The sequence below is a fragment of the Zeus faber genome (genome assembly GCF_960531495.2).
Source record: "Zeus faber genome assembly, chromosome: 2".
In the NCBI taxonomy this organism is placed as follows: domain Eukaryota; kingdom Metazoa; phylum Chordata; class Actinopteri; order Zeiformes; family Zeidae; genus Zeus; species Zeus faber.
Genome location: NC_137189.1, coordinates 49641472 through 49669197, shown reverse-complemented (window position 1 = coordinate 49669197; position 27726 = coordinate 49641472). Strand labels below are relative to the sequence as shown.

General features: G+C 47.7%; 1 protein-coding gene across 1 annotated transcript in view; it reads right to left on the bottom strand.

Annotated features, from left to right (window-relative positions):
* The window catches only part of bach2b (BTB and CNC homology 1, basic leucine zipper transcription factor 2b), a gene marked incomplete at its 3' end in the record, with an annotated part of 83990 nt that overhangs the window by 23011 nt on the left and 33253 nt on the right, over window positions 1–27726 (bottom strand). The window contains exon 2 of the mRNA XM_080023953.1: window positions 4699–4953. Within this exon, the coding sequence (XP_079880079.1) occupies window positions 4699–4941 (243 nt within the window). The 5' untranslated portion in view covers window positions 4942–4953. The remainder of the gene's footprint in view (window positions 1–4698; window positions 4954–27726) is intronic.

Sequence of the window (27726 nt, the reverse complement as noted above, 5' to 3'; positions counted from 1 at the left end):
GCCGGGCGGCGTCGAGCGTCGGCGCTGCCCCCGAAAACCTGCTCCGCAAGGACACGCTGCCTCCCATGAAATGTGTCAAATCTCAATGTCGTTTCAAGGTCAAAGACACAAAAGCGTCCGAACCGGGGGGGGAATCGAACCGAGAGGCCGAACAAGGTGCCTTTGCCCCCACCCCCCAAACGCCCCGCGGAGGAGACGTGAGGCGAGGGCAGAGAGAGCCCCCCCCCCGCGCCCCGCCGGGTCAGGGTGGGTATTTGCACCAGCCGCCCCCCCACCAGTACACATCACTCTTTCCACCCCCCCCCCACCCCCCCACCACCATCTGTTTTATAATCTGGGTATGTGCCCCCCCCTCCCCCAGATTAGCCTGATGAGCACTTTGCTTTGGGGCCACGTGGACACATCACTCATCAAGCCCTGGAAGCTCCTTACGTCCAGCAAAGCACATTACCCCCCCCCCCCCCCTCCTTAATGAGCTCAGACATTTGGTTGAATGAACCAAAGCAAAAGGGTTTGGGTGGGTCAGGTCCAGGTCCAGGTCCGGGTCCAGGTCCAGGTCCAGGTCCCGGTTCGGGTCCAGGACACTTGGGCCGAGGCCCTGACCGTATCACCGTGCGGAGGTTCCCTTCCCTCCAAACGTTCCTCTCAGAATGAGCTTCAGAAAACTCCATCCGCGACCTGATGGAGGAGTGCGGTGATTCCGACCCAACACCGCGCTCCAAATCCAAAACCACCGCTTGTGATTTATTAAACCAATGTGGACGACAGAAACAAGGGACGAACGAGGGGGAAGTAAAAAAAATATATAAATAGTCCGTTGCTATGACAACAGACTATCGCGGTCGACTCCCGCTGCTCTTCTTGGCATCAACTCAAGCTGTAGTGGAATTCTCCGACTTAAAGTCCTGACTCAAATCGGAGCTCGGGTGGATGAGCGCCCGCTCCGCTGCAAAGACGCAGCGGCGGCTGTTTTTGCTCCCGACAAAAAGACTCTGCACCCCTCCACCCCTACATCACCCCTCCCCCCAGCTTCCGGTCGGAACCAGACAGGCCAGAAACGGCTCCTGGGGCCAGGGCCTCCGGTCCCCGCCGGGGGCCGCGCGCTGCGTCCCGGAAGCGAGTGGGCGAGCGCACGGGGCGGCGGCCGGAGCGGGGCAGCCGTTCCGCCGAACGATCCGCCGTTCTCATCTGCTCTGCCGACTGGATTGCGACGCGGGTCAGGGCCCCCGGGTGGCGCGGCGGACGAGGGGAAGGGAGTGGGAGGGACGGGGGAGGGGGAGGGGGTGAGGAGAAAGGGGACGGAAAATGGAAAAAACCAAAGAGCTGCCGGGAGCGCACGGTGCCGCCATCACCGGCGGGCGGCCCTGGCCCAAATGATGCGCTCCTCCCGATCCCGCCTGGTTAACTGGAATACCGAATTCTATGAATCCTCCTTTGTTCGTCCGGCGCTGCCGAGCAATGTGAGGCGGAGAGGCGCTGGCGGCGTCGCCTCCGCCCGGCAAACCAGCACAAACCGAGTGTCCTCGACCGACCCCCACCCCGGTGTGTGTGTGTGTGGGTGTGTGTGTGTGTGTGTGTGCGCGAGTGTGTGTGTGTGCGAGTGTGTGTGTGTGCGAGTGTGTGTGTGTGCGAGTGTGTGCGAGTGTGTGTGTGCGAGTGTGTGTGTGTGTGTGTGTGTGTGTGTGTGTGTGTGGGAGTGTGTGTGTGTGCGAGTGTGTGTGTGTGCGAGTGTGTGTGTGTGTGTGTGTGTGTGTGTGTGTGTGCGAGTGTGTGCGAGTGTGTGTGTGCGAGTGTGTGTGTGTGTGTGTGTGTGTGTGTGTGGGAGTGTGTGTGTGTGCGAGTGTGTGTGTGTGCGAGTGTGTGTGTGCGAGTGTGTGTGTGTGTGTGTGTGTGTGTGTGTGTGAGCCCTTGCATGAAGGATAATAAACATAGGAATGCTGCGATCCCATGACCAAGTTCCCGATAAAGAGCAGTGCAGATAAAACCAGCTCCCGCTCTTGGACGTCGGCCATCACATTAGCTCCGGACGAGCTGGTTTGAGCGGGGATTCCCTTGAAAAAATCCAAAACTCCCTTCTGCTAAACTCCCTGCATCCCGGCTGGATTCAGGCCATTTGCTTATCCTACTTCTGTTTGACCTGGAAGCTGCTACAGCACCTGTGTAAACCACACCCTGCCTTGATTTGACGCTGTTTTAAAAACAAAAACAATCCCTTTCAACCCAAAAAAAATAATAAAGTTTCATCTCCAGAAGCCTAAAATCCGGGTTCAGATTCCAGTCCGAAATTTTGGGCCAACCATGTGGATTTAACTGATGGGCGTCAACGCCGTCAGAGCGGCCGCACGGCTGGAGCTAAAACATGGAAACAGGAGTTTTTCTTTGTGAGCCCGGAGGTTTTTTTTTTATCTCTGTGTCTACATTGTGTATTCCATAGTGTCCTGTGTATCCAGTAGATTCTAGGCGGGTGGAGGTGGGTGGAGGTGGCTCAGGTTGTAACGTGTGCTCCCTCCACCACAACGCGCTTGCACGTCAGTGTCAGGCTGGAACAGACAGTCCTGCCGCGTGCTTTAAAAAACGATTCTGCTCGGAACAAACCCATTGAGTTTTGTTGAAATGCAGTTTTTCAAGCGCCCGGTTAAAATAGCCCCGCCCCTCCGGCCCCGCCCCTCCGGCCCCGCCCTTCCGGCCCCGCCCCTCTTCCTGCAACTGCCCTGACACGCAGGAGAAGATCTGGACCTGCTCCTAGATCACGAAGCATGGTGTTGACGGGAGACCTTTGAAACAGGATGGAGAACCAGCCCCCCAACCCCCCAAAGAAGAAGAAGAAGAAGAAGAAGAAGAAGAAGAAGAAGAAGAAGAAGAAGAGGAGGAGGAGGAGGAGAATTTGTTGATGGATGCCCCCGCTCACTCTCCATTGTGAGAATCTCGCTGCAGAAACAGGAACAGGAACAGAAACAGGAAAAGGAACCGAAACAGAAACAGCCGTGGAGAGAGAAAGAGAGATGGATAGATGGTGAGACAGACAGATGGTGAGACAGACAGATGGTGAGACAGATAGATGGTGAGACGGAGAGACCTGCATCACAGGAACTGCTGCATTGTTCACGAGCTGACGGAGGGAGCGGAGGGATTCTGCTGCTTCTGACGCCGGGGAAACACTGACATGATGGCGTGGAGCGATCATCCTGAGGGAATATCAACTCCACCCCCCCCCCCCTCCACCCTCCACCCCCCATCTCCGGCTTCCTTCTCACCGACGGTGGAAGTGAGCACTGTGACAGTTTTATTCCCTACCCACAATTCCCTGCAAGGATCCGGAGCCTTTGCTTTGCCCCACTTTCACTTTCGCTTCCACGTCACACGCACGTGCACCGCGGACAGCAGGCGCGCCCGCATGTGCACGTGCGAGCGTGCACGTGCGACACCAATACGTCAGCGGCGGGACTCTCATGGCTGCGGGGGTGACGGGAGCCACCCGGAGGTGTTTTTTTTCTTTTAATGCCACGGTGCCGCGGGCGGAGGCGGCGACGGCGTCGATCTCACCGCCGCCTGCGACGGGGCTGGTGATAATTGGCGCCCGCGACCCGCCCGGATCACCTGTAAAAAAACAAAAAAAACAAAAAAAAAAAAAACCCTCCACGTTCTCGCACCTTTTCCCGGCGTTTTGATGGCTTGTAAAAAGGTGAATGAAAGCGCTCAACACCGTGGAGCGGAAGAAGGAAGCGAAGGCGGAGAATCGGAGCGAAGTTCACGGAGGAACCGAAAACAAAAAGCGTGATGAAATGGGACACGTGCGAGCCGGGCTCCACGAGGCGGCGCTCTGATGACCGGCTGCGGTCACCTGGCCTTGAACGGACACTAACCTTCAGATGTGGCTGCCAAGTTGGCAACCGTGCATTGGTTTTTGGTTGCCAGGAACGACAAAAAGGTTGCCAAATTTGAGTCATTTTGCCGATCGAGTGAGATCAATAGATACATCGAGTAAGAAACGGGCGGCGAGGTGGGTATAACGTGCTGGTTGACAACCAGAGCGCTCAGTGTCAATACCCTAAATCTGGTTGCCTGGGGCAACTGGGCAACCGTTATTGGCAGGCCCTGCTGCAGTTATACCCGTTGTGCCGGTTTTAATGATGGGTTTCAGTCTCGAAAAGTGTAAACACTGTAACGTGCCGTAAAGCACTGACTCCGCTGCAGTCTGGGAGGAACAACAACTTGGGTTTTAGCGCCGTCACCGAGTCTGTACCTCAACGAAAGCTCTGACATCCAGGTGACTCCAGGACGCAAGCTGCTGATTGGGCTGATTGCTCTGACAGTTAGCCACATCCCCACCTGGATATTTTAGGCAGCGTGGGAATAATATCTAGGAATTTTAGGCTGCGGCTGACAAAACCGTAAAGCAGGCTCAGGTCAACCGACGGACATAGCATCCCAGTGGGCGTGGCTTCCTAGTGGGCGCGGCTTCCTATTGTGATGATTTGATCTGATTGGCCGTTTGTCAATGAGCGTATCTGTTGCATGACGTGACGAGCATCGGGTGAACGGGGCGGAGCTCTTTAATTAAGAGAAACGCAGAAATACCACTTCCTACCAATACCATTTTTTATTTTTATTTTTTACCAGAATCGGCAAAGCTGGTAAATACTTTGAGCCCGACAAGTCATTTCCCGCCCCCGTCGGCGCCGGCTCCCAGGTACGTACCTCTTCGGGCAGGCTGACCACCAGGCCATTGTCGGGCTGTCCCACCAGGACCTGCAGGAAGTACTGGCTGCAGGCGGCCAGCACGGCCCGGTGCCCGCGGAACTCCTTGCCCTGCACCAGCACCGTCACATCGCACAGGATGTCCTGCTTGCGCTGGTCGTTGAGGCACAGGAGGATGTTGGTACAATGCACCGTCGACTCATACACGTACATGGGGGCTTCAGGCTTCTCATCCACGGACATTCCGCTCACGCCCTGAGAACAGAGGAGGGAGGGTGTGAGGGCCTCGCCGGGGCCGAGACGCACGTCGCCTGACGACGCCTCCGAAAACCAGCAAAACAAACATCGGAGCAAAGAGCGGAGCAAAGCGTTACGTCAGGTTGTGTCGTCGCGGCGATGACTTCAGTCCAAAGCAATCAAACCAGATCAATCATGTTCATCTAGATACTGACTCGTCAATACCTCACAGAACAGAGGACGAGTAACGGTAGAGTAGAGTAGAGGTAAGATAGAGTGAAGTGATAGTAGAGGTAGAGGAGAGCTAAATGAGTAGGGGTAGAGCAGAGGGAGCTAGAGTAGAGGTAGAGTAGTGGTAGAGTAGAGGTAGAGTAGTGGTAGAGTAGTTGTAGAGCAGTCGTAGAGTGGAGGTAGAGTAGTGGAAGGTAGAGTAGTTGTAGAGGTAGAGTAGTGGTAGAGTAGATTTAGAGTAGTGGAAGGTAGAGTAGTGGTAGAGTATTACATTACATTACATCACATTACATTGATCAGACGCTTTTATCCAAAGCCACTTACAATTGTTCAATCACTGACGGACGCAGCCATCAGGAGCTATTAGGGGTTAAGTGTATTGCTCAAGGACACTACAGCATGCTAGCAGGAGGAGCCTGGGATCCAACCAGCAACCTTTAGATCACTAGACCACCAGCTCTACCGCCTGAGATACCATCCCCATAAGAGTAGAGGTAGAGCAGTTGTAGAGTACAGGTAGAGTAGTGGTAGAGTAGTTGTAGAGTAGAGGTAGGGTGGAGGAAGAGTAGTGGTAGAGAAGAGGTAGAGTAGTGGTATAATACAAGTAGAGTAATGGCAGGTGGAGTAATGGTAGAGTACAGGTGGAGTAATGGCAGGTGGAGTAGTGGTAGAGAAGAGTATATAACATGAAAACACCCACATACACCACAGTGAGTTGCTGACTGAAGGAATAAATAAACAATACATAATAAATAAATAAAACCAGTCTAGTTGACTCATCCTAGTTGTCTAGTGACTCCTTCTAGTTGTCTAGTTGACTCATCCTAGTTGTCTAGTGACTCCTTCTAGTTGTCTAGTGACTCCTTCTAGTTGTCTAGTTGACTCATCCTAGTTGTCTAGTTGACTCATCCTAGTTGTCTAGTTGACTCATCCTAGTTGTCTAGTTGACTCATCCTAGTTGTCTAGTGACTCCTTCTAGTTGTCTAGTTGATTCCTTCTAGTTGTCTAATTGACTCATCCTAGTTGTCTAGTTGACTCCTTCTAGTTGTCTAATTGACTCATCCTAGTTGTCTAGTGACTCCTTCTAGTTGTCTAGTGACTCCTTCTAGTTGTCTAGTTGACTCCTTCTAGTTGTCTAGTGACTCCTTCTAGTTGTCTAGTGACTCCTTCTAGTTGTCTAATTGACTCATCCTAGTTGTCTAGTGACTCCTTCTAGTTGTCTAGTGACTCCTTCTAGTTGTCTAGTTGACTCCTTCTAGTTGTCTAGTGACTCCTTCTAGTTGTCTAGTTGACTCCTTCTAGTTGTCTAATTGACTCATCCTAGTTGTCTAGTGACTCCTTCTAGTTGTCTAGTGACTCCTTCTAGTTGTCTAGTTGACTCCTTCTAGTTGTCTAGTTGACTCCTTCTAGTTGTCTAGTTGACTCCTTCTAGTTGTCTAGTGACTCCTTCTAGTTGTCTAGTTGACTCCTTCTAGTTGTCTAGTGACTCCTTCTAGTTGTCTAGTTGACTCCTTCTAGTTGTCTAGTGACTCCTTCTAGCTGTCTAGTTGACTCCTTCTAGTTGTCTAATTGACTCATCCTAGTTGTCTAGTTGATTCCTTCTAGTTGTCTAATTGACTCATCCTAGTTGTCTAGTTGACTCCTTCTAGTTGTCTAATTGACTCATCCTAGTTGTCTAGTGACTCCTTCTAGTTGTCTAGTGACTCCTTCTAGTTGTCTAGTGACTCCTTCTAGTTGTCTAGTTGACTCCTTCTAGTTGTCTAATTGACTCATCCTAGTTGTCTAGTGACTCCTTCTAGTTGTCTAGTGACTCCTTCTAGTTGTCTAGTGACTCCTTCTAGTTGTCTAATTGACTCATCCTAGTTGTCTAGTGACTCCTTCTAGTTGTCTAATTGACTCATCCTAGTTGTCTAGTGACTCCTTCTAGTTGTCTAGTGACTCCTTCAAGTTGTCTAATTGACTCATCCTAGTTGTCTAGTTGACTCCTTCTAGTTGTCTAGTGACTCCTTCTAGTTGTCTAGTGACTCCTTCTAGTTGTCTAATTGACTCATCCTAGTTGTCTAGTGACTCCTTCTAGTTGTCTAGTGACTCCTTCTAGTTGTCTAGTTGACTCCTTCTAGTTGTCTAGTGACTCCTTCTAGTTGTCTAGTTGACTCCTTCTAGTTGTCTAGTGACTCCTTCTAGTTGTCTAGTGACTCCTTCTAGTTGTCTAGTGACTCCTTCTAGTTGTCTAATTGACTCATCCTAGTTGTCTAGTGACTCCTTCTAGTTGTCTAGTGACTCCTTCTAGTTGTCTAGTTGACTCCTTCTAGTTGTCTAGTGACTCCTTCTAGTTGTCTAGTTGACTCCTTCTAGTTGTCTAGTGACTCCTTCTAGTTGTCTAGTGACTCCTTCTAGTTGTCTAGTTGACTCCTTCTAGTTGTCTAGTGACTCCTTCTAGTTGTCTAGTTGACTCCTTCTAGTTGTCTAGTGACTCCTTCTAGTTGTCTAGTGACTCCTTCTAGTTGTCTAGTTGACTCCTTCTAGTTGTCTAGTGACTCCTTCTAGTTGTCTAGTTGACTCCTTCTAGTTGTCTAGTGACTCCTTCTAGTTGTCTAGTGACTCCTTCTAGTTGTCTAGTTGACTCCTTCTAGTTGTCTAGTGACTCCTTCTAGTTGTCTAGTGACTCCTTCTAGTTGTCTAGTGACTCCTTCTAGTTGTCTAATTGACTCATCCTAGTTGTCTAGTTGACTCCTTCTAGTTGTCTAATTGACTCATCCTAGTTGTCTAGTTGACTCCCTCCTGCTGCTTCCAGGATACCAACGTGTTTTCCAAGAATAATGTTTCCAGATGCGGTTGCACGGTCTGCAGCAATGAAGCGTCCTCCTCGCTCCTGGAATGTGAGCTCAGCGCGTACGGATGACACACACGGCCAAGCATGCGGTCGCACCGATGCAACCGTGCACACGCACAACACACACAGCACGCGCACACCAACACACGCACACCAACACACGCACATCAACACACGCACAACACACACACGCACACCAACACACGCACAACACACACACGCACACCAACACACGCACACCAACACACGCACACCAACACACGCACACCAACACACGCACATCAACACACGCACAACACACACACGCACACCAACACACGCACAACACACACACGCACACCAACACACGCACAACACACACACACACACCAACACACGCACACCAACACACGCACAACACACACACCAACACACGCACAACACACACACACACACACCAACACACGCACACCAACACACGCACAACACACACACACACCAACACACGCACACCAATACACGCACAACACACACACACACACCAACACACGCACACCAACACACACACACCAACACACGCACACCAACACACGCACACCAACACACGCACAACACACACACGCACACCAACAGACGCACAACACACACACACACACCAACACACGCACAACACACACACACACACCAACACACGCACACCAACACACGCACACCAACACACACACAACACACACACGCACACCAACACACGCACACCAACAGACGCACAACACACACACACACACACCAACACACGCACAACACACACACACACACCAACACACGCACACCAACACACGCACACCAACACACGCACACCAACACACGCACACCAACACACGCACAACACACACACGCACACCAACAGATGCACAACACACACACACACACACCAACACACGCACAACACACACACACACACCAACACATGCACACCAACACACGCACACCAACACACGCACACCAACACACACGCACATCAACACACGCAACACACACACACGCACACACACACACACAGATGAGGAGGCAGGCGGAGTCACCGCAGTGCAGTCTGTGCACACGCCCTGATACAAACATAGACATGATGCAGCCACGTGCGCCGCAAACGAGCAGCTTGTGGCGGCGTTGTGATTAGAAGTGCTGAGGCCCAAAAAACACTCTGCTTGTTCCGTTGCCTTCCTTCCAGAGCCCAGCTCCTGCATTCAGCGTGTGTGTGGGTGTGTGTGTGTGTGTCTGTTGTGCGTGTGTTGTGTGTGTGTGCGTGTGTGTTGTGCGTGTGTGTCCTGCTGATGAAGACAAATGTGTCTGAGAGCCGACAGAACCAGTTCGCCATTAAGGCAATTACCGCCGCGCAGCGACGCTTAGGGAGCGGACACGTTGAATAATACGAGTCATATATCACAGAAAGTATCTGAATACATGGAAGGAATATATTCACATCACTTATTCCTACATATATTTATATATATATATATATATATAAATATATGGAAGGGCTGTCGATTGCAGTAGATGCCATCTTTCCTTTTGGAGAGTGCAGTATAGCATGAGCAGGTTTCCACGACGTCTGCTTGAAACGCTCAGCGTGGGGCTGTTGTTCTGCTGCTCGTCATCACTGTGCAGCCAATGAATGAAGGTTTAACAGTTGTAATTGGTGATGTTCGACATGCCTTGTGGTGGGGTTGTTTTCCGCCAGCGTGCGTAAAAAGCCTACCTCTAAGTGTACCTTTAGGAGCAATACGAGGTACTAGAGGTAGGATTTTCATATTCTATGAAATACATTGACGATATCTGATCTTTTGTGTACAAATGATATCTTCATTGAGTGCAAATGAAGACTGGAATGCAGCTGTCGCTATGCTCCTCATCAGCTCTTTGATATTAATAATGTTATTATAGTCTGATTAAAAACTGATATTAATACTGTTATTATAGTGTGATTAAATACTGATATTAATACTGTTATTATAGTGTGATTAAATACTGATATTAATACTGTTATTATAGTCTGTTAAAATACTGATATTAATACTGTTATTATAGTGTGATTAAATACAGATATTAATACTGTTATTATAGTGTGATTAAATACTGATATTAATACTGTTATTATAGTCTGTTAAAATACTGATATTAATACTGTTATTATAGTGTGATTAAATACTGATATTAATACTGTTATTATAGTCTGTTAAAATACTGATATTAATACTGTTATTATAGTGTGATTAAATACTGATATTAATACTGTTATTATAGTGTGATTAAATACTGATATTAATACTGGACAATTAATAATGGCTGCTGTGCTGCAGCCGCCTTCCTGCTTCCAAACAAAAACACTTGTGTTTGTACTCTTGTTGTCAATAAAGATAGCAGCGACATTTTAACTATTGATCAGTTTGCTAGGGACCCCTTCGGACGTCTGGAAAGAAACAAGGTTACCGAGGTTACCAAGGTTACCGAGGGACGGCGGGGGGGTTTCACCTCAGCCAATGGAGCGAAGCCTGCAGAGCTTGTAGCGGATGACGTGACCACGCCCTGAAGGGGGCGGAGTCTATTTAAACCGTGCACTATGACTGCAGGTTTCTGTTGCTGCGCTCCAACCTCCACCCCTGCATCCACCCATACATCCCGCAGGCTCCAAGTGCCAACGACTACAACTAGCCTGCCTGCGCCCGATCAGTACATTCCTGCAAAGGTGTAACAGCATATAGAGGAGCACACGCAGAACGCAAATACATTGACTGGCTGTCTCTTATGAGGTGCCAGCTAAAATAAAGTATGAAACATGGGATTTTTCTAACCAGATAATCTCACGGATTCCCACTTTAATTACTCCAATGGGGTGGGGGCTCTGTGCTGTGTCTCCCATCCCCTCCCCCATCGCAGAGATGGGTAGCGATGGAATCCACTGAAACATTGGGGGCTGTGGGGGTATTAAACCAAGGAGAGAGTCACCTGAATCCTACCAGAGAGACAGACAGAGAGAGAGACAGAGAGAGAGAGAAAGAGAGAAAGAGAGAGACAGACAGAGAGAGAGAGAAAGAGAGACAGACAGAGAGGGAGAGAGAGACAGACAGAGAGGGAGAGAGAAACGGACACAAAGAGAGAGAGAGAGAGAGCATCGGACCCCCAAACTCCCCCTCCCTACATATCTTGGTTGCCATGACAACGCTCTCCTCAGTCTTTCCTCTCTCAGCCTTTTTTTCTGCAATAAGTAGAAAATGCGCCGCAGCAGCAGAAGCTGCAGAGGAGGAAAAGCCGAAAACATCTTCAAAACCCCGAACCCACAAGCCCAAAGCAGCAGGACGAGGGAGCGCGGCCGCAGCTCCTCCTCCTCCTCCACCTCCTCCTCCACCCTACCTCCGCACCAGATGGTCGGCCGTGATTAGCTGCGAATTACACACAGTCTTACGCGTAGGGGAGCGGTTCATCTGGCAGGTTAAGCTGTGGAGGAGCGACGTCTACGAGCGGCGGGAACGTTTCAATCATCCACTTTGTGACGGAGCCCCCGGTGGAGCCGAGCCACCGGGCTCAGCCGGCGCCGGGGGACGAGTCCGAAGCGGCTCCGTGGCGCCCGGCGCCGCTCGCTCGTGTCCGTCCAGTCGCCCGCTTCTGAGGGACATTCGTACATATGCATATAACGCGTGCGTGGCCACGGGACCTCAGACGGGGCGGGGCCCTCGTCCTCGTCCTCGTCCTCGTCGGTTGTGGAGGGAAAACGGTTGTGGAAAGCTCAGAGGTCAGAGGTCAGAGGTGAGCGCGTCGCGGCTGAGCTACGACCCTCGTCGGGCCGAGAGGAGCGAGGACTCGCTCCGCTGGAGCCGAGCGGGGGAGGATGGTTTCATGAATTCAAGATGAAGATCAAGATTCAACGCTGATGCATTTACTTCCAGGAAAAACAGCCTCTTTCTCAGGTTCCTAAAAGGGACTTTCCTCTTCAGTGCTGCGGCAGCTGTAGCTCGTCGTGATAAAAACTAAGATTGTTTGTTTTCATTTCAGTTCATCATAAAGACACAAAATGAATCACTTAAACAACTGAACTAACTGAAAGGGGGGGGGGTAAGAGAGTGACGGAGAATGAAAGGCATGGTGCTTGTTTCATTACATTACACAAGGAAACGGAGTAAAATAATAGAATCTACTTCTGAAATAAAAACACTGCCAAGGAGAAAAAATTATAATTTATATATATATATATATAAATTATTATTATTATAACTTATAACATAATAATAATAATAATAATAATAATAATAATAATAATAATAATAAAAATATATATTTTTTTTCAGTGCATGTGTGATTTCTGTAATACACATCGGATATTAAAAAGTAAAAAAATGGGGAAAAGCTGCCCTCAACAAAAAAAATAATCAAATAAATGCAACCAAAAGCAGGTTAATTTCTGCTGGGACGCTGACTCGCTGTTTCAAACTGCAGAACCATCACTTCGCGGTTCATTACTGGTGTCGCTGGGGCATCGTGATGGGAGCAAACTGATTAAACTGGGATCGCGACTGGGCACAAATGACCAGAGAGCGACCCACACAACACACGCACGCTCACAGGGAATTCAGTCAAGACTGGTCCAGAGACTCGCTTGAACAACGCATAATGATATAATACAGTTATTCTCAACCTCAGTTTGATCCTCATTCGGCCACGGACCCTTAAATTTGACCAGATTTAGTCTCTGGACACCAATCCATTGGAATATTTCCCAAATTTCACAGGTGCTAGGCTAGCTGATCCCATCTGCAGCCATTCATTGGGCTAACACAGTGAGCATGAGATGCCAGAAGGACTACTTCCCTCATTTCCCCAGGAGCTAGGCTAGTTGTACTCATCTGCAGCCATGCACTAAGCTAACCCAGTAAGCGTGCAGAACTGGAGCGCGTCCTCGAGATGACCTGAACCCAGCGCCGAAGCCGTTGAACCCCCAGCGTCGCCGGGTCGGAGATGTCGACCTGGCGGCGACACGGGCGAGGCAACGGGGGGCCGGGGGGGTCGCCGGTTCTGCCGCGGTGGTTTGAGTGCCAGCAGGGACGCCACGCCCGCACAACGCCGCCGCATGAATCAAGCTTTGGTGACGGCGGCAAACATCTGCCAATAATATCTCAAGACAGGAAAGAAACCTTCTCACATGAAGCCCATGGCCTTTGAAATAGGAAGGCAGCAAGTCTTGGAATGTCTTCTCTCAGACCGGGGAGGATTTAAAATCAGCTTCGAGAGATCTCCAGATTTCGATTTATTTTTTTCACAAATCAAGCTGAAGAATCCCACGCACCCACGACTGTCGGCCGACAGTCTGTTCCAAGGTGAGACTCGCTGTGAGAGTCAATAACCCGAACCCTGAGCCTTCGATGGGCGGCGGCGAGGCCCGGGTGGGAACCGCAGCAGCGGCGGCGATTGGGGGGGCCACCGCCGGCCCCGCCCGACCACCAGGCCGGCGCGTCCTAGCATTTTTCTGGGGGGGCGTCAAGAGCGACGGGGCGTCCGGTGGTGACCCGCCCTCGGGCACCAGAGCCGGGCGAACGCCAGCGAACCTGGACCGCAGCCCGTACCGCAGCCCGGACCGCGTGGATCGATACGGAAACACCGGAGATTTGCTCCCTCACATTTGGAGCATTTAGCGAGAAGCTCAAGGCCCTGGAAACCTTCAAAGGAACCCATTGTCCTACAGAGCGGCCACGACAACCCATCTCCCTCGAGGCGCCTCGGGTTGCCAGGTTTGGGTGAAAGGGTTACGGCTCGGACTTGACCTGTGCCGGGTCCAAATATACCTGCCGTGATTCTGCAAAAAGAAATACAACACGGCGGTAGGAGGGGGGGGGGTGCGTGGATCCTGTTCCTTCGGTAGATCTCTTGTAAACTGAGGAATCCTTGTTAACACCGACGCCGAGCACTTTGGGAGCAGCAAAAACCAATAAACAGCCGGAGACGGCAGAGTTCCGACTGGTGGAGCTGCAGCGCACCGCCGTCCAGCACCATGTTGGGGACAAAGAGTTTATTATGACCTGTCCAACGCTGTGTCCTGCAACTTTAAGCACCATCGTGCCGCCCCTCCGTGAAATCACAATTTTGCAAACGCAAGATGCCGGAAGGTGCAAAATCCAACCCAATCCAACCGCTCAACACGGCGTTGGCGAGAGTTGCGACTTTTTTCACATTAAAATGCCCAAGAAGTCAACAAACTGATCAGACCTGTCGCCACTTCCCACAGAGTTGTAGCAACGAGTGTTTGGCAGAAGTAAAAAAAAAAAAAAAAAACTTTTTATTCTTTGACTTTGCAATTTTTGCCAATTCACGCAATTCTACTGCAAAAAAATCCCCCCAAAACAAATGCATGAAAGTTCAAAATCAAAATAAAATTGCACTGCACCTTCTGAGGAGGGCCGGGGGGGAATGAAGCGTTTTTATCACAACAATCACCAAAAAAAATGAGCCCGTGTCCAACACAGCAATGCATCACGGGAACCACCAACATGGCCGCCCTGCATCTCGGACAAACCCCATCGCGGCCCGGCGCCGAGCACCGCGACACACTTTGTATCACTGAAGCAATTCGTTCAGGTTCCCGCACCAACGTCTTCGATGGTCGAGCGAAATTGTCCAAAGGAAATGTGAATGAAATGAAAAGTAATTACCTGAGGAGCAGGACAGACATGCTGCTGCACCACGCAGAGGCTCCCACCGTCTCACACTCCACCAGACTGAGAGGGAGCATCTGATTCTGTCACTCTGTGGGAGGACGAGCATGACCGAGCATGAGTGTGTGTGTGTGTGTGTGTGTGTGTGTGTGTGTGTGTGTGTGTGTGAGTGAGTGTGTGTGTGTGAGTGTGTGTGTTTGTGTGTGTGTGTGAGAGTGTGTGTGTGTGTGTGTGTGTGTGTGATGGCATGCCGGAGTATTTTCGGGGGGCCGTGGCGGACTAAATGCAGCTTGCGTGAATCATGACTTCCCACATGGCAGGCCGGCGTGCACGGCGGCGTGCACGGTGAGTCACATCCCCGTCTTATATGGTAACAGACCGCGCACGAGACACAAACACTGTGGTTATCTATAGAGCCACACACACCGAGGATTAACTCACTCAATGTATTCTAGACTGCAATTACAATATGGATAACATCCATATCAGGATATAATATTATATATATCAATGTTAAATCATGACATAATATTATATCATGATATAATTTTGATATCAGGAAATAATATTGATATAATGATATAATACTGATATCATGATTTAACATCGATATCATGATATAATATCGATATCGTGATATGAGACTTGATATATAGAAGTTCTGGCTTATTCCTGCGTATAAGCCGTCATAGTACATGTGATGATGAGTACATGGACTGTATAGATGATTAGTTCTGGGTCATTAGATCATGATGATATTATCATGTAATACATGAAGTACAACTGGACTAGCTGTCTGGGCGGAGCATCACAGATTTCTGGATTCCAGAGGCTGTTCCAGATGTTCCCACGAGCATCAGCGTCATGTGGAGCAGGAGCACGTCCAGGTGAGAGGAGGTTAAAGACGTTAAAGACCACGAGGTCCAAGCTGCAGCGAGCGGGGAAACGCAGGGGGTGGAAATGAGTCGGCAAAGCCACACCTCCCACCAGAGCTGCACAACACTGTGTGTGTGTGTGTGAGAGAAATGTCCTTTATAGAACGGTGGCAGCGCCCACGGTGCCACAGAAACATGAACGACATGAGGAAGCGAGGTCACACTGCTGATGAAGAATAACATGAGTTATTATAAAATGTGTTATTTTATTTATTAGTTATTATAACATTAGTTATTATCTATATTAGTTATTATATTTATTAGTAATTAGAACATTATTTATTATATTTATAAGTTATTATAACATTAGTTATTATATTTATTAGTTATTATAACATTTGTTATTATATGTATTAGTTATTATATTTATTAGTTATTTGAACATTATTTATTATATTTATAAGTTATTATAACATTAGTTATTAAATATATTAGTTATTATAATGTTGGTTATTATCTTTATTAGTTATTAAATTTGTTTAATGAAGCCGTTCAGATCGGTGCAGTTCCTCGTAGGACTCGGTCGTCATTTATTAATTGTGAATATTCATGTTTGTTGTGTAGAGAGGATCAGAGCTGGAACGTTGGGTCAACTTGAGTTTTTAAATACTTATGGGAGTTGTATCCGTTGTGGCGCATACTGTTCTAATAATTCATCATGCACAGAAATTTCGGGCATTTAGGAATAATTCACACTGAACGCGACCGACTCTGCAGAACCGTGACAATTCCGTTCGCAACTGGGAGAAGAGCAGAACCTTTCGTCAGCGGCTCCTTGTCATTGCCCGAAAAAAACGGATTGTGGCTTTGGTCTGAAAAGCTGCAGCTTTGGCCCGACATCACACCCTGAAGCTGGGCTGCGTTCAACCTGTGTGTGGTTTTGGACAAATCTAAATCCACAGGACACGCGAGCGACTCATCTTCAAAAGTGTTCCTGGAAAGAAGGCGACGTGCGCACGGCTCCGTGAAATAAAACCATTTCTTCAACCCCCGTCACGAGAAGGCCGTCGGCCGAGGCCGCCATCTTGGTGCAAAACCTCCCCTTTGCCCCCCGGTGATGTGTTTTGCGCCGGTCGCCGCGGCGACACTAATGCGCGCCGTCCGCCTCCTCGCCGCGCGCCCTGTTTCAGTTCAGGGGAAGCAGGAAGTGAAATCGGCTGGAGGGGGAATTTAAATCACAAGCAGCGTGCGACGGAGGACGGAGCTGGAGACGCAGACGCCTTGTTTGTACATCAGTGAGTTTTTCAGCTGAAATTACTGATGAATATTTGAAATATCCAATATCACTCAGACCCAATAATGACAATATTAATATCAAAAACAACAGTTATAGTAATAATATTCTCATATGTATTGTTTATCATGAGGTTTATTGTATATTGCCAGTTTTTATCCTTATTTTATTGTTTTTTTTCCAATCACCTTTCACAAAACACAACCACACTTTGTTCTTCTTCTTTTGGCCTTTGACAGGTCAACAACCCCCCCCCCCCCCCATCTCACCCCCTTCTCTCTCGACTCCTTCCCTCCCTCTCTTTCATTCATTCACTCCTCCTTCTCTTTCATTCATTCACTCCTCCCTCTCCCTCCCTCTCTTTCATTCATTCACTCCTCCCTCTCCCTCCCTCTCTTTCATTCATTCACTCCTCCCTCTCCCTCCCTCTCTTTCATTCATTCACTCCATGCCGCAGCAGTTTATTCTTCTTATTCCTCTTTTGTGTCACCGCTCTGACCTCACACTCATCTCTTCATCCTCCCGCGTTTCTCCTCTGAGCTAAAAACAAAGTGAGAAAATAGACAAAAGCCGTCTTTGTGGCGAACAAACAAACAAACAAACAAACAGACAAACAGACAAACAAACAGACAGACAGACAGACAGACAGACAGACAGACAGACAGACAGACAGACAGACAGACAGACAGACAAACAAACAAACAAAGACTTCCAGGCCTCAGATCAGCAGTGCAGTCGGCTATTAACACATTGTTTTGGGGGTTGGCGTTCCAAAAAGGCCGTCGTATGTACTATGTAGTGTGTACTATGTAGCACATAGTATGTAGTGTGTAATATGTAGTATGTAGTGTGTAGTATGTAGTGTGTACTATGTAACATGTAGTATGTAGTGTGTAGTATGTAGTGTGTACTATGTAACATGTAGTATGTAGTGTGTTGTATGTAGTATGAAGTGTGTAGTGTGTAGTATGTAGTATTTAGTGTTTCATATGTAGTATGTTGTGTGTAGTGTGTAGTTTGTAGTGTGTAGTATGTAGTATGTAGTGTGTAGTATGTAGTGTGTATATGTAGTATGTTGTGTGTAATGTGTAGTAAGTCATATGTAGTATGTAGTGTGTAGTATGTAGTGTGTCATATGTAGTATGTTGTGTGTAATGTGTAGTATGTAGTGTGTCATATGTAGTATGTAGTGTGTAGTATGCAGTGTGTAGTGTGTATTATGTGGTGTATAGTATGTACTATGTCACTCAGGTTCAGGGTAAAAATATCCCTCATATTTATATCCCTCCCTCGTATCCCTCAATGCACTGTGGTAAAGGTTTGTATGCAGCGTGGCATAGCATGCAGTATGTACTATGTAGTATGTAGTATGTACTATGTAGTGTGTAGTATGTACTATGTAGTATCTACTATGTGGTGTGTATAATGTAGTATGTAGTATGTAGTGTGTACAATGTAGTGTGTAGTATGTAGTGGGTACTATGTAGTATGTACTACGTGGTACAGTACTGTGAAAGCAGCAGGGGGTGAGTACAGGTTGTTTTCACTTGAAACCACAGTAACTCAGTCAGTGTGCTCACAGCAGGGGCAGCGCTGGCAGCTCAGCCTGCAGCCTGCAGGGGGCCAGGGGGGTGGAGGGTGGAGGGTGGAGGGTGGGGGTCCCTAAAAGCTCACACATTGTGACACCCGGAGTGTTCCAGGATCATGGATGGACCACAGCGATCACATTACCCAGCAGGAGAGCAGCCGCAATGGGTGAGACAGAGAGAGAGAGAGAGAGAGAGAGAGAGAGAGAGAGAGCGGGTGGGGGGAGAGAGAGACAGAAGAGCCAGAGGCTAATTTAGGAACTTATGTGAGGCTGGAAATATATGCACACACACACACACACACACACACACACACACACACACACACACACACACACACACACACACACACACACACACACACCCCAGGGAGGGTAGTGACCCCTGTATGAACGTGTGGACCCTGTGTTGTTGTGGTGGTACTGCCACACTGCCTGGGGGATGCTTCCCTGTGTGTGTACTTTACAGTATTTCAGAGTCTGTTGTTGTTCTTATCTTATTATTATTTTTATTATTATTATTGTTGTTCTTATCTTACTATTATTATATTACTATTATATGATTATATTTTTATTGTTGTTCTTATCTTCTTATTATATTATTATTATTATGATTATTATTATTGATCTTATCTTATTATTATTATGATTATTATTATTATATTATTTTGTTGTTCTTATCTTATTATTATTAAATTATTATTATTGTATTATTATTGTTTATTATTATAATTGGGGGGTTGTTAGCTCAGGAGGTAGAGCTGGTCGTCTAGTAATCTAAAGGTTGCTGGTTGGATCCCAGGCTCCTCCTGCTAGCATGCTGTAGTGTCCTTGAGCAAGACACTTAACCCCTAATTGCTCCTGATGGCTGCGTCCGTCGGTGTTTGAATAATTGTAAGTGGCTTTGGATAAAAGCGTCTGATCAATGACTAAATGTAAATGTAACTGTATAATTATTATTATTATTATTATATTATTTTTGTTCTTATCTTACTATTATTATTATATTATTATTGTTGTTGCTCTTATCTTATTGTCCAGGACACGCTACAGAAAACACTGAGTCAACAAGATAATACGACAATAATACTACAATAATACCACGACATTACCACGATAATACCGCAATAATACCGTAATAATACCGCGATAATACCACGATAATACCACGATAATACATGATAATACCACAACAATACAACAATAATACCACAATAATACCACGATAATACCACAATAATACCGCAATAATACCCCGATAATACTGTGATAATACCACAATAATACCGCAATAATACCGAAATCATACCAAATACCATTATAATACCATGATAATAACACAATAATACCATGATAATACCATGAAAATATCACGAAAATATCACGATAATACAACAAAAATACCACGATAATACCACAATAATTCCTCGATTATACCAAAAACCATGATAATAGCACGATAATACCACGAGAATACCATGAGCATACCATGAGCATATCATGATGATAATACAATATAAACATGATAATACCATGATAATGAACATTTATCAAAAATTTTCTCTAAATCATGGAATTTATTGTATTTTTCATTTGGTTTCTGCTTTCACTGGAGGAAAGGATTACAGACGTTTAAAAAAGAATCCCATTGGTTAAGCTGGTTTGTTTTGATAATCATCAACTATTATGAAAACTTAGAACAAGGTTCAATATTCAGTGCTGAGTGATGATGTGAGAGCATGGCAGGTATGTCATTATCATGGAATTTGAGTTCAATTTTAATGCGATTGTATTTTTGTTGGCCTCATCTCATGCCACAGTATAATAACACACGTTAGAATTCAGGTAAAAAGTTCATTTGCCTCAACTCAGTGACAGAAACTCACCTCATTCACCTTCTTTTTGTTGCTGCATTTCTTTTTAATCCAATGAAAAGTTATGTTTGTGAAATTTCACCATTTGGCCAAAATATCGCAATCACCTCAAATAATAATATATTTTTTTATAAAAATATTTTATAAATGTATTTATTATTAATTGATTTATTTATCATTTTGCTCATTTAGTTGTTCATACAAATATTTGATAAACAAATACAATATAAATCTTTTTATTATTAATAAATATATGTATTTCTTTATAAAAATATATTACTTATAATGATAAAAATATATCATAATTATTATTATGTACTACTTGTGACGCTTCATACAAACTACCAGCAGGGTGGATCTCTCTAGAGTTTTGCAAAAAACTCTAAGAGCTGAGCAAAAAAATCAGATAAAAGGTGAACAAGGTCAAGCAGAGAGAAAAGAAACCAGCAGGAAACCCACGCAGACACAGGCGGGACGTGTTGAATACAGTGTGACAGGTTCACGTCTGAGGTTTTGGGGCAGAAGTGAGTCGGCGGCGGCTCCGGTGACTCAAAGCGAGCGGGGAGAGAGAAAGCGAGGCAGAGGCCTTTTTGAGGGCTTTTCGGCTGAAGTGCTGAAGTGAAGACGCGGGACGTCACCAAACACCTGCAGCGCCGCTCCACGCTGGAAAGAATCACCCCTCACGCCTCCACTGCTCATTTTCACGCTTTCCACAAAAGGCTTCGTCACGTTTCCCCTTTCAGGAATCACTGGCGCTCGCTCTCAATTTCTAAGCGTTTCCGACTGACACTCGACCGACACCCGACCGTCACCCAACCGACACCCCAGCGACACCCGACCGACACCCGACCGACAGATGAGTTCAAACGGGTTCAATATCACATGGGATCCACGCACCAAAACACTGTATACAATATAAGATATGAATGGGGAGAATAGGCGGAGACCAGAGGGTGTTTTGATGCACACCCACACAGCCGCTGCCCCGGTCACTGCGCGGATCAATATCCACCTCCAGGATTATTGATTTGTCCTTGATTAAAACACAGAATCTTAACAAGTTCGAGGAGTGAGCGACGACAAGCAGAGAGAGGTCAACAAGTCCAGCACCATGAAGCCATTTATATGTATGCAGAGGTTTATTGTTGTTCATTGTTGTAGAGTTCAAATTATTCTCTTTTATTAATATAACTAGAATTATTATTATTATTATTATTATAATTATTATTATTATTATCATTTATTGTATATCTCCCACATTTTTACTGATCTGTGTTTATTTTAAGGTTCATTTTTCTGGTTCATTGGTTTGTTTTTAGGGTTTATTTCTTGGTTGTTTATTGATAATTATTATGAGGTTTATTGCATATTTAGCCAAATATTTTCAATCTTCCAGTTGATTTTGATTTTGAATATGTTGCCATTTTTTTAATCATCCATTGTTTATCATTCTTCTTTTTTATCTGGTCTATTGTTTTTATTGTTTGTCATTTTTTTATAATATTATTCTATCATTATTCATATTCTATTCTATCCATCCATCTCTCTATCACTCTCTCTATCGTCCATCCATCCATCGATCCATCCATCCATCTCGCCATCTATCCCTCTACATGACAAACAAACAAAGACATGTTTCCAGGCCTGGAACCCCTGACCTTCCTCCCATCGTCTCAATAGAAAACTTGTTTGGAAAGTAAATTCATCTTGTTCTGAATTTCGTGAATTTTCCACTTTGTCTGATTTTTATACAACCACAAACATGAAGAAGCACAACCTCCTTTCATCCGTCTGCTGGTCGTCCCACGGTCACTCCATCGTGTGCCAGTGCAAACAAAAACAAACTCATTAGACATGCAACACCTGTCGTCTGAAAAATCAACTTTTGTGCCGCTCAAAATTCCCCAAAATCAAATCAATGCAAAGAAATATGAATATTTTTCATGTCTGAGTGCTGGTGGTGGTGATGGGGGATTTGTTTCACTGGATGTTTCATTCCCCCGCTCGGACGCGGGGAGTTTTTAATCTCACTCGTATGCAAATGATTTGATCTGATCTGCGTGTGACAAACGGCGGTGGCAGCGCCGTGGGAGTGGAGAATGTTGGGTTGCCAGTTGAGCCGATATGCAGGAAAAAAAAAAGCCACAGGAAGCAGGTGGAGAGCAGCTTTCAAAGCCCTCAGTCGAGTCCTGGTGGTCCAGACCTTGAGGAAAAGGTCGCTCCGTTCCTCCCTCCCTCCCTCTCTCTCCCTCCCTCCCTCTCTCGCTCCCCCTCTACTTTTCAACCCTCCCTGCGTTTGAAGTGGAGGGCAGAGCAAGCGTTCCGAGCGGCCGGGCTTTCGGACCTCAGGGGGAACCACGAGCAGACGCTGGAAGCTGCTATTTGTGGACACGAGGCTGAAATGACACGTTAGGCGGGAGAATCTGCGGAGGATGTTTCTTGGAAAGGCGTCACGGATGAATGGATGAATGGATGGATACCAGGATGAGGTGGTGGATGAATAGATGGATGGATGGTGGATGGACGGATACATGGATGAGGTGGTGGGTGAAAAGATGGATGGCTGGGTGGATGGATGGAAAGGTGGATTGATGGATGGACCACTGGATGGATGGATTGATTAATGGATGGACGGAGGGATGATGGCTGGATGGATGGATGATGGATGGATGGATGGTCCGAACAAAGCTTTCCTAAGTCGTGTCCAGTTCATTTCCACAGCCCTTCACAGTCCCGTCCCAAAGGCCTTCACAGGTTCCACACAGAAATCAACAGGCCCTGGTCTGAACCTGGACCCAGCTCAAGGAAAGAATGAAGGACGACGCCTCCAGAAGGGGTCCCAGCGCGTACTTGGTTCTACACCGTACAGTACGCTGTGTTCACCTAAACACGAACGGCCACTGCTCAAACATGGGACCGGCCGGGCCGACAGGAGATAGTTTGAAGGTTTTAACGATGGTTTCTCATCTGTGTCGTTAGGATTTTTCCAGGACCAAAACCTGTGAAGTGTGCCGGTCAGTACGAGGGCCGGGACCGTCCTTTAAGGGTTCTGCTCTTCTGGTCTGCGGCCTCACGCCGGACTGGGCCAAATGGCTAAACTTCCATCATCTTCCCTCATCATTCCCCCATCCTTCATCTTTCGTAACCGAGGTCAAACTCCGGCTCACCGCAAATTACTCCCCGGAACGCCGGCGGACGGAGGGGGGGGGGGAAGAGGGACATTTGTTTTTGCCATTTGTTTGTTTATGGTTCAGACCGAACACTGTCCCTCGTCGTAAGGAGCTATATTTAGAAGCCTAATCCTTCAATGGATTTAAAAAAGGGCTCAGACTCCACAGATAAAAAAACAAAAAACAAAAAACAAAAAAAAAAAAAGGTCCATGCCGGATCGCTCGCTGGGTTTTTGTCCGATCTGTCATTACTCAGGACGCCTCGTAAACGTCCTCCCCGTCACGACCAGGGGAAAAAACAGAGACGGACCTCGCGGCCGAAACGCTCCCCCTGCCTTTCAGAATCCTGGTATATTTAGCCACCGCCGTCGGCCATATTACCTAACACCAGGCTATTTCTGGGACGGATTCCACCCCGATTATGTCCGATGAATCCACGCGATCCGGAGATCCGTGCACCAGGACTTTAACAGCAGGTGGGCGGGCGACGAGAGAAGCGACCACGCGGCAGCGGCGGGGTCGTGTTTTAATGGTGGGCTTTCTTCCTCCGACTCATTTCTTTCTTTCTGTTTCCGTCCGACCCGGTGATCGCCGGGCGGATCCCCGCCGCGGGGAAACGTTCCGACCGGCACCGGCCTCCCGCCTCCTCGCGCCCAAAAACCAGCTTCCAGAGCCGCCTTCCTCCCTCTTCCTCTGCTAATGAGCGTCTGGTCCAATAGGAAGCCTGGACCGCCGTCTCCCGAGGGAAAAAGGGAAACGCCCGGCTCCCGGGAAGACCGGGAAAACAACAAAACGCCGAGTTCAAACGGCAGCGGAACCTCTTCATTTATCTGAATCGGCGGGAAGCCGCGAGGGGGCGGGCGGCCACCCGGCTGACGGAGGACGCTGGTGAATTCACATCGACACTCCTCCATTTTCGAAAATCCAACACTGCTCCCAGCTCCAACATCTCACCGTTAATGTGGAGCCGTGTCCACTGACAATAAGAGTTTGGCAATAGTCGGCCACATGGATACTGTTTCCTCGGAGCTGCCGGGGAGGGAAAGGCCTCCAGGGGGGGAGGAAAACACCAACGTTGGGATGGAGGAGGTTTGGACGAGCACGGTTGTACTGGACAGGAACAGCAGAACCGCGTGGAGGAGGGCGCAGCCTGGTGCACATCCCCGCCGCAAGCAGATACGATGGGTTGCCCCTCAAACGACATGGGAGCAGGCTCTTTACCGGGAGAGGGCTCGACGATCAGGTCGTTTTGGGCTCAGTCCTACAGCGCCGATCGCATTACGTCTACTCAATAGCAAACACAGACCACTTGTTCTCCATTCCAGACGTTGTTTTTGTTAAGCTAGTAGAGACCTCGCGCCGACAAGCTTTGATGTGGTCCCTCAGATTATTTTGTCAGGAAGACGTCGCATTTGAGCTGGGACTTTATGAGAAACAGCCCTTCAGTGTGTTTGCCTTCTGCGTGTGCTCCACTGTGTGCCGCTCCCATTGTTTGGTGGCGTGGTCAAACAAGAAGGAAGAGCGTCTCCCAAAACCAAAACATATCCGTCACAATCCCTGTGAAAGGCAGAGAAAGTGACGACGAAGAGCCGGGACGAGGGTGGCGCCAGATGTTCAAATGAAAAGCGTGGGGACTCTGGGAGGCGTGGTGCAGCCCCGCCCGTCCAGCACAGAGGATCTTACGGGTTTAAACTTTTAAAGGTTGAAGACCTTTTGGGAAACGTGCCGAGACCTTGAGGACAAGGCGCCGTGAACCCGAACCCGTGACCTGACCTGACTCCGCTTACATTCCAGTACTCTGGACTGTAATTCTCCGACACCTCCACCGCGGTACTGCAGCAGCGCCGGACGCCCGCCCGGTTCCGGCTGCCTTCCCTTATTGACCGCTGGTCCGTCCGCAGCGTCGATGCGTCACGCTCTCACATCAAAATGCAAAGCCAGATATTGATCGCCGAGCCGTATGGACTAGATGCCGGCTCCGCTGGGACCGGCAGACGGAGCCGCTGCCCCGCGGTCTCGTTTGGTCGCGGTTCATGAAGGTCATCGCACGTAAACCTCCTCTGGACAGAGTGACCTTTCCCCCGATCGAACGGCTGAACTTTGCATTGGTACGTTATGTCACTTAGCCGATGCTCTCGCCGCACAAAGTGGCTCGTTCATCACAGCGACGCCAACACAGTCAGAGTTAGATAAGGTAGATGACCATAGAACACAAGCGTACGACCGAAGGTGATATTAATATATCACTATATTATTTTGTCAGTAATCAATAATACTGCACTGTGAAGAGGGTTGACCAGGGTTGGGGATGACGATCAGTGTTTTGATAAGATATTTACACACAGTAAATACCATATCATTAAAAATGTGGATATTATGAGCAGGGAGTTGGTGGAAGATAAGGGAAGATCGCGACATTGATATGGGTATACGTGTAGGTATGTGTACGTATAATTGTGCTATGTAATGGAAGGTGCACAGGGGCTTAGAGGAAGACTGGAAAGGAGAAGTGTCCCCATTACGCACGGTGCTTGTTTCATTCCATAAGGAAACGGAGTAAAATAACGTAAAACATCACAAATAAAAACACACAATCATTAATAATGTTGATATTATAAGCAGGGAGTTGGTGGGAGATTAGGGAAGGTACCGGTATGTGTATATAATATAATTATATGCAATATAATAGAAGGTGCACAGGGGGTCGGGGAAGAGTGGGGGATATCGCAATATCGATGTTATAACAATACATCCACCAGATCTAGGAGAAAATGAGCAGGGGATTGGGGGAACATTAGGATATGTTGTGATATCCATATACCGCCCAGCCCTAGGAGGGGAGGTTAGGAGGCGATCAGGAGATATTGCGACATCTATATTAGAACGATATATCACCAAGCCCTAGTAGAAAGTTTGCAGGGGGGTTAGGGGAAATTATTGGATATCGTGATATCGATATCATATAACTATATATTGCCCAGCCCTAGAAGACAGTATGCAGGGGGTAAGGGATGGGACATCACAATATCAGTATCGATGCGATATGTTGCTCAGCCCTCGTAGAAAATGAGCAGGAGGTTATAGGAACATTAGGAAATACAGTACTGCCCAGAACTACGTAGAAGAGACGCAGGGGGTTAGGGGAAGATTAGGGGATATTGCAATACTGATATTATAACGATATAACGCCCGGGGACATTCTGCCATGTGTGTGGGGGGGGCGGTGTGACGGGGAAAGTGTCCCCATTACGCACGGTGCTTGTTTCGTACCATAAGGAAACGGAGTTAAATAAAAAACCTACATCTAAAATGAAGAACACAGTGTTTTGGCGCGCTGGGCTGGGTTGGTACCGTCGGTACTGTCGGCACCACTGGCGATTCGAGGAGGTGGCCTAAAATGTCCATGGTCACCCCCTGTGGCCACCCCAGACCTGGGAGGGAGGTGGTGAAGCTCATCAACACAAGAAGGCCACTCCCTGCCTGCTTCTCTGTCGTTTAAAACCAGATTATACGTGTTAAAAATAAACATGTTAAAATGAACGTTGTTTGTTCACCGTCAACGGTACAGGCTGTACACGCAACCCCCCCCCCCCATCACCAACAAGCTTTTGCCCCCTCCCCCCTGGATTATCTGTGGTCTCATCTGACCACCCGTCGGAGAGAGAGACAGGTGCTCAAATGGAGCCCGGTCGCTTCGTCTCCGCATCCAGCTGCAGATGGCGGACGCCTATGTCACCTTTAGGAAGAGAGGGCCCTGACACGGCCCACCCCGAGGGGGAAGTGCGCAGGGGGGCCGGGGGAAGCCATCCGTACAAGTTCAAAGAAATCGACTCATTTGACCTTTGAGCAACGCGCCGAGTCGTCAACGAGGGTAATGACGGGGTGCAGCTAAGAACTCGCAGGGAGACAATAAGTCATCATCATGCACGTGCACATCAACTGTGTTGTGACTGCTGTTTCTTGATACCTGGCTCTGCAGGCCCCGACAGGAGCGGCTCTGGCCCCTGGCCCTCGTTCCGATGAACTTTTCCCCCTCGGAGGAGCTTGTGAAAAAACGCTCAGAAACAGAGCTCACCTGTCGGGGCAGAAGCCACCGTGAGTCAATGGTTGACGGAGGAGGAAAGGTCACCTGAGGGAACGTCTGCAACGTGCTGCTTCCCCTTTTGACGACAGGGGAAATTTTGTGGGTTTTCTTTCTGAAAGGTGATGTTCTAAAGCAATAAAAATAATAACAATATTAATAATGAAAAGA